This window comes from Rhagoletis pomonella, unplaced genomic scaffold, assembly GCF_013731165.1.
Source record: "Rhagoletis pomonella isolate Grant_MI unplaced genomic scaffold, Rhpom_1.0 Rhpom_scaffold_00013, whole genome shotgun sequence".
NCBI lineage: Eukaryota > Metazoa > Arthropoda > Insecta > Diptera > Tephritidae > Rhagoletis > Rhagoletis pomonella.
The window spans coordinates 22732583-22740841 of NW_023458567.1; the positions used below are offsets into that span (position 1 = coordinate 22732583).

The 8259-nt window shown below is 39.6% G+C and overlaps 1 protein-coding gene across 1 annotated transcript; it reads left to right on the plus strand.

Moving 5' to 3' along the window:
• The first annotated feature begins 4228 nt into the window (after positions 1-4228).
• LOC118748395 lies at positions 4229-5701 on the plus strand. Its single transcript, XM_036482767.1, has one exon. It carries the CDS (start codon positions 4229-4231, stop codon positions 5699-5701), a length of 1473 nt encoding a protein of 490 aa, XP_036338660.1.
• Positions 5702-8259: the final 2558 nt, after the last annotated feature.

The window sequence follows — 8259 nt, forward strand, 5'->3', positions numbered from 1 at the left end:
GTTTCTGGCATACGGGCGACGCACAGTGTGAGATTTGGCCCATCTAGATGCTTTTAATTCTATAATTCGAAAACTATAGAGGATAGATTAATGAAATTTTGCACAAGGTACGGTATAAAATAGGCGAAGCTTTTTACAAAAGTTTGTAATTTAGAGGTACTGTCACGCCAACCTATTATATAACTGTAATTTTTATAACAAAGAGAGGGAGCTTCGGTGATGCCACTCCGACTTATTCGGTTTAAGGGCTCACTGAAGACTGCAGCGTCTGTTTACCAGTAAGTGCGGCTGCAAGCGGGTGTCTGTCTGAAGCAAGCGGCTCGCTTTATAAACGTGTATTTGGTTGCGAAACCACCCCCGTCCCAGCAATGGGTTGAGCGCTGGGTTTGGGACCCGCCACGTAAAAACCCCTTCCTGTGAAGAAGCGAAGTAAAGCCTCGAATGAAACCGAGAAACCAAATCGATCAGCAATGCAAGGAAAGCTTAACGTCGCAAAGCTGCAATCACAACACACACCTGCTCTCGGAGAGCACTCTTCAACAAACCGACATATGCGAACAGTGGAACCACACCTTCCGCTCATTAAGTTCCGCCGCCGAGGAAGTAGTCAGATTCCAGCGAGCCCGAAAGAACAATTTGTACGATAAGGAGTGTCAGGAAGCTGCAGGGAAAAAAGATGCCGCCTACAGGGCCACGCTGCGATCGGACGCAGCGCGCGCTATGTGGGACCGCTATAGGGATGTGAAGAGGGAAGCGAAACGTATTTGCCGCAATAAGAAAAGAGACAGGCCGAAATACGTGAGTGCGAAAAGCTTGAAATGCTGGCCGACAGGAAGAATGCCCGAAAATTTTACCAGAGACTTACCGAAGGTCCCAAGACTAGGGCGCACTCCTGTAAGAACAACAATGGCGACCTAGTTACCGTATTGTGTGAAAGACTGAAGCACATCGTCAATAAACTGATTAGGCCTTATCAGTATAGCTTTACATTTGACAAATCCACAGACCTTAATCTTGGAAAATACCCGCGAGAAAAGGATCGGCACTCACCACTTATTTGTCGACTTTAAAGCCGCTATCGACAGCTCTAAAAGGAGTTGCCTATACGCCGCTATCTCTGAATTTGGCATCCCCGACAAACTGATATGGCTGTGTAAAACGACGTTTAGGAATACCATCAGCTCCGTCAGAATTGGGAAAGACCTCTCCAAGCCGTTCGCCACCAAACGGGGCTTCATGTGACTTCTTTAATCTAATGTTGGAGTTGCAGAACTGAACCTCGCAGGAACAAAAACCGCGAAGTTTGTTCTGCCTTTTCCAAGTTGGATAAGGAAGTAAAGCCAATGGGTTTGTTGGTAAAGGAGGACAAGACGAAGTATCTCGTGTCATCAAAAAAACAGTCAGCACATTCGCGTCTTGGTACCTACGTAGAGAATTTCGTTTACTTGGGAACCAGCATTAACACCGAGAATAATGTCAGCATGGAAATTCAAAACAGAATCACTCGTGCCAACAAGTGTTACTTTGGATGCAGTAGGCAATTCAGGAGTAAAGTCCTCTCTCGACGTACGAAAACCACACTCTATAAGTAACTCATCCTGCCCGTGCTGGTATATGGCGCAGAGGCATGGGCAATGACAACATCCGATGAGGAGGCTCTTGGAGTATTCGAGAGAAAGATTTTGCGGACGATTTCCGGGCCTTTACGCGTTGGCGACGGCGAGTACCGCAGACGATGGAGCGATGAGCTTAATTAGCTTTACAACGAAATGCACATAGTGCAGCGAATTAAAATACAGCGGCTCCGCTGGCTTGGTCATGTCGTTCGAATGGACACCGGCGCTCCAGTACTGAAAGTATTCAACTCTGAACCCGCTAGCGGTAGCAGAGAAAGAGGGAGTTTGCGGGTGTAATGAAATTAAAACATTGCTAAAACTAAATTTAAGTTAACATCGTTTTTCTTTAACATGAAATACTTATTCCTAGTTTACTAAATTTATATTCGTCAAAAAGGATATATCTAAAAATATAAGACCAAAATGGTATTTTAACAATTTAATAAAACACAAAACACCAACAAATTTAACATTGAAATTCAGTTTCAAATACACAAGTTTAAATATTATTTCGCTTGGTAATGTTCCAAATCAAAATCCGTCCCGCCATACACTTTGTTTTAGATTTTCTAGTTGTTACTGTTTCGTCTTTATCAGGCATTTCCAAAAACATTTTTACCTTGTTTTGAAATTTAGCGATATAAAATTATTTAATTAATGTTTTCTAGAATATGGAAAGAATGCACTGTGCGACGCACGGGAAACTAATTTGGTTCTTTAATGTTTTTGCTTTATCTGGGATTCTGCGGCAGCTGCTTCAAGGAGGAAATGTTACAAGACTTCTTTTCACGAGATCGCTGTCAAAAGGTGTATTTTTTATACCATGTCAAAATATTGCCACTACGGCAAAAAATGTGGTTTATTGTGCCGATCTTTAAACTCCTCGGTGTTCCTTCTTATGAAACCAATCATCGCAAACGATGTGTTTAGAGAAGAAGAGTTTCGAGTCAAAGTTAGGGACAAAACGATACTTTTGAGCCGAGTACGGAGTAGGTATCGCAAGGAAGTACTTGTATCGAAAGCCGACTCAGTGACAATTTTATTAGCGGACTTTTATTTTTTAATCTAATTATTATTGTGAATAGCTAAAAATGTTTGGCAGTTTAGTTGCCAATGAAAAGAAAGTCCTAAAAAGAAACACCAATTATCATCTCATTAACATATTGCTTGCTTAAAGTGAAAAGTTTCTAAGTCCACTTTTGGTGAAAACTCATATTTGGATGTAGGAAGCAAGGTAAATAAAAAACGTAACGTCTCTAAAAGGAGTAATTAACGTGCTAACGTTTTATTTCTTCTCGTTTATATTCAATTAAAGGCAAATTTACTTAGTCCAAAATTCTAAACCTTTTAATTTGCAACGGAACCTTCTGCAAAATTCTTGAAAAGTTTTTTCCTTCCCTGAAAATTTTCAACAAATGGACTTAGCAACTTTTCACTCTAACAGCCAGTTTCACCAAATTATTTAAGTGAAAATTACTTTAATTTCGGTTTCACCAATCAATTTTAATTTTGATTTAAGTGACCTATGCTCTGCACTTAAATAAAAGTTAAATCAGAATAACCACACTCAGAGGTGTTACACGTTTAATCACCTGATCATTGTGTAACTGCTGCTTACTTGTATACCAGCCCTGCTTTTACAACACAGCGTGCCAAAGCTTTCAAAAGCTCTCAGTACAAATGAAAGCGAAAGCTAGTCCTAGTCTGTTTTACAACCACTTTTTACTCACTTAAATAAATAGTTTATTGAAACTGAAAATTATTTAAATGAGAATTAAATACAAAATTAAATTAAAGTTAATTTCCACTTAAATAGTTTGCTGAAACTGGCTGTTAGTTAGCGATATGAATGCCAACACTACACTATGATTTTGCCCTCCAAAAATTATAGCACGATAATTATCAACATGATTATTTCTTTCAGAAATATACCATTGTTGCTCCGCAAAAATGCTGTTGAACAGTGTTGTTATACAGATAACTGTTAATAATTAATTAATTTGTATAAAATAAATCTTTTTGATCTCGATCGCTTTGTCTTTGTACAAAATAAATATTTATGTATAAAAAATAAAATACGTACATAAAAAAGAAGCAAATTCTGTTAACAAAATTCTGTGAACTTTTTAAAACACAACTTATTGGACTTTGCACTTTTTTCTTGTATTTTGGAAGGCCATTCCTAGTGAAACATGTTTTAAAACTTAAAGTTTTTCCATTCGCCTAAAATCATAAATGATAGTCACATAAGTTATTTTGGCGAAAATTCATAGATATGTGAGAGCATACTTTTATACAAACAATTCTTATACATGTATGTATACATATCGATATAAGTAGGTATCGATACTTTTAGCCTGATACTTAGTAGGTATCGATACTTTCGTTCGATGCTACTTCCAAGTACAGGTATCGATACTTCCATGGTATCGTTTTAGCCCTAGTCAAAGTAAACACTCTAATCTTTCATCTCAAACCGATTCTCAAAAGGATGAACTATCTCATTTGTTACTAAAGCTAAATTAGTACACGTTGACCTACCAGGATAAAATCCTGTTGTCAATCTACAATAGATAGCACTGCTTAAAGGATCAAATAACTTTTTATGGAGTATGAAATCAAATCGGGACGAAAAACGAAATCCATTCTGGGCGAGCGGACCTGACTTCCTGCTAAAAGACGAGACGCATTGGCCACCAGCTGATTCCCATACAGGAACTGAAGAGGAACTTCGAGCGAAATTCGTTTTATATACTCATGCAGAATATAACTTCTGGGAAAGATTCTCGTGTTTCACTCGCCTTACGAGAGTCGATAACAGTCAGCGCGTTCCACGGGACAAGAGGTGTGGACCACTAACCCCAAATGAGTTAGAAAACGCGGAACTTGCGATTTGTCGAGCTGCACAGAAGGCTGCCTATCCCGAGGAGTACAAAAGTTTAAGCATGAAGAAGCGATTAGAACGCAGTAGTAAACTATTGACGCTTTTCCCCTATATGGATGATGCGGATGTAATTCGTGTAAAGGGACGAATCGACAGCGCGGACACAATTCCAGTAAGCACTCGAAGGCCCGTTATTTTGCCTCGAGCACACCACGTCACAGATCTGATTGTTAGCCTTTATCATCGCCGGTGGAAACACCAAAACGAAGGAACAATAATAGCCGGAATACGCCGAAAATTTTGGATACCGCACATGCGAGTAGCAGAGCGACGGGCTGCGAGAGAATGTCAGAAATGCAAAATTGATAGAGCTCAACCCGAAACCCCGCTTATGGGTCCGTTGCCGCAGGATATGTTGACGCCATTTGTGAGGCCATTTGCCTATGTAGGCCTAGATTACATGGGGCCCTTTTTCGTCACCATAGGACGGCGCAAGGAGAAGCGTTGGATTGCGCTCTTTACCTGTTTAACGACTCGCGCAGTACATATGGAAGTTGCTAGAGATCTTAGCACGGACTCTTGCCTGCTATGTATACGAAACTTTACGAGTAGACGAGGAACCCCCGTTCGCATACGTTCCGACAACGCTACGAACTTTATCGGAGAGGACAACGAACTTCAAAGACAACTCGCTGATTTTGACTCCGGAAAAATTGCTGACACTTTGGCGAACAAACGCATAGAATCGGTATTCAACACTCCGTTAAACCCTCACGCTGGAGGATGTTGGGAGCGTTTAGTGCGCAGCGTAAAACGAGCCATGGGGCATGCGCTCTATAACGAAAACCTGCAAGAGCACTGCCTTTATAGCCTGATGTGTGAAGCGGAGAATATGGTTAACTCGCGGCCGCTAACCCATATACCAATAGACACCCCCACCGACGAACCCATAACCCCGAATCACTTTCTTTCAGGTACAGCTAACACCGAGCAGACGCCTCATCCACGGGAAGAGGAGCACCGTGCTTCTAGAAAGCAATGGAGGAAGGTACAACAAGCGCAGCACCGTTTCTGGAAGAAATGGATTTCCGAGTATCTCCCGGATCTGTGCCGCCGGACCAAATGGTATCAGCCTGTACAACCGTTGCGTATTGGAGACGTCGTGCTAGTTGTGGATAGCAACATACATCGTTCTCGATAGCCGCTGCGCTTAGTCACTCAAGTGTTTCCTGGTAAGGACCTACAGGTCCGAAGTGCAGAGGTTCGAACCCGGGCGGGGATATTTAAACGGCCCGCTTGTTTGTTGGCGAAATTGGACGTTGGTGAATCTGTCTAGATTCACGGAGGCCGGGATGTTGGCAAATCTATTCGATTTAATAGTTAAATTATCGTTTGCGTTTGATACTACCCTAAACCCTGTAAAATTTGGCCCTTCTGGCAACACTGCTCCTGCTGGTAAAAATCGAAATGTGTCATATCTATATGTTTGTAATCGCTAATTTTTGTGTTCACTGATTTGTGTGTTCTTGCCATTTTAAATTCAACCAGCAAGGAGATACGGGATCAAAACGAATGTAAGAATATTTTTGTATTTCATTGAACCTTAAGACTTATATTTCATTTTTAGAAAATAAAAACTGTGCAAACTGCGCTGTGCTGTGTCACCAAAGTTTCCTCGTGTAAAAACTGAAAGTACGCCTGTTTTTATTTCTTGACTCCCTCTATGCTGGAACAAGTAGCATAATCTGAATTTTGAACAGTCAGAAAAATCTTTTCAATTCCAGATATACAAATTTTAACATTCAAACTCGGCTCACAATAAATGCTTATAATGTTAATATTAGTATTTAAACACGTATCAATTTTGATCACTTTAAAATTGATATTTTATATATAGAAACAGAATTATTCTGTTACCAAATTTTACTCAGCATCGCAATGTCTATGTTATGATTAGGGCTCGGAATCTTATGCACTAAAAAATCGAAAATATGCGCATATAATATACATTCAAAATTCAGAAATATGCGCCATACACATATAAAATATGCAATTACATTACACATGTATTTTAACAAGAAAATAACGAAAATATAATACATATTTATGGAGAAAATTAGTTTATAATCAAGCAGTTAGATACAGAAAGTTTGTCATTTTGATTCCACAACTCGTGCAACCTATAGCCATTTGGCGGCTTTAATGAATTTCGGTACGTCATACAGAGAGAGGCAGCTTCACTCTAAAGCTCGGAACACTTTGACGACAGCAAGCGACAAGCAGCATCTGTCAAATTTTAAATACACACGTTCTTACGGACACAATTATTTTGACGACAGCACGACATCTTGGCTGCAGGACTGCAATTGTCGACGTCGCCAAATTAAATCTATTTCTAATTTTGCCGACGACAATGAGTAGATGTAGTTCTGCAAAACTAAATTGTCGCAAAATTAATCACATATTCTTGATTGTTCATGTTTTTCTTATTTATTTAAATAAAAATACACAATTTGTGAAATAAATATACCAAAATGTCAAACTTTAAAATCAGCTGTTTGCTATGTCGCTGAGGTCTTCAAAATGTTTAAGAAGCTGGCTTCAAGGCGACATTTGTCGACAAAATGATGTCGCTGTCGTTACGTAGTGAAGTTGCAGTCGTCAAAGTGTTCCGAGCTTAAAACATTCTGCAGGAATGGCTTGCTGGACACTCGCACAGGAAGTGTTCGACTGTCAGAGTCATCGCAACTACTACACCAAAGGATGAGTTCTTGTGCACACTGCAGTAAGTTAATAGGTATCTTCTTTGCTCATTCCTAAGCGAGCTTTGGTCTAAGTGGGTCATAGTATACCCAGAACTGCCGGGTAATCCTGTACGATCCTATATGGTTCCCCTTCTGCTTGGCCTTCGAGTGATAAATTTCGGTAATTGTTGCTTTTATCTTCCATGTCCACCGCGTGGAACACATTCAGTGCGGAGCCGCACCTTGCAAGTTCGTCCGCTGCCACGAACCATATTAGGCTAATTTCGTATTGATCAGATATATGGGCCAACTCTCTCCTACAGCCTTCCACTAGTTGAGATCTAACAGAGGTAGTAGAGAGTACCTCAATGGCCGCTTGGCTATCCGAGAAGATATTCAGGTGAATATTTAACAAACAATTAAAAAAGTCTAAATTCGGGTGGAGCCAAACATTAACTACCCGGCGCAAGTATTAAATATAGTTTTTAACTTTTCTGAAAACAACCGTTACATGGTAAGAAGAGTGGTTTTACCCCTATTTCTAACAATTTTGAGAGTATGGTCAGTTATACTTAATGAGATAAACTTATATGGTTCGATGTGGGCGGTATCATGCCCACTTTCCGAAATTCTATAATAATGTTACTTATTTATATTTCGAAATATCGAAGTTTCAAGAATTTCTAAAATTTACCGTTATATGAAAATTGGGAGTAAATTTAGTCCGATTTCAATAATTTTTAACGTTTTGCTTTTATGTGGTAAGCGAAATAACTGTACCCAGTTTGGTACAAATTGATCGAACGATTACCGAGATATACATACCTGGTCATAAGTGAGTGGTGCCACGCCCATTTTCCAAAATTTTATTATAAACGTATTTTTTGTTAAAGCGTTATTACAAACATCAATTTTGAATAAATTGGCTTTAGTATTTACTGATTTATCGAAGATTTCGTATTTCTCTAAATTGCCGTTATATGGGATGTGGGCGTGGTCATTGTCCGATTTTATC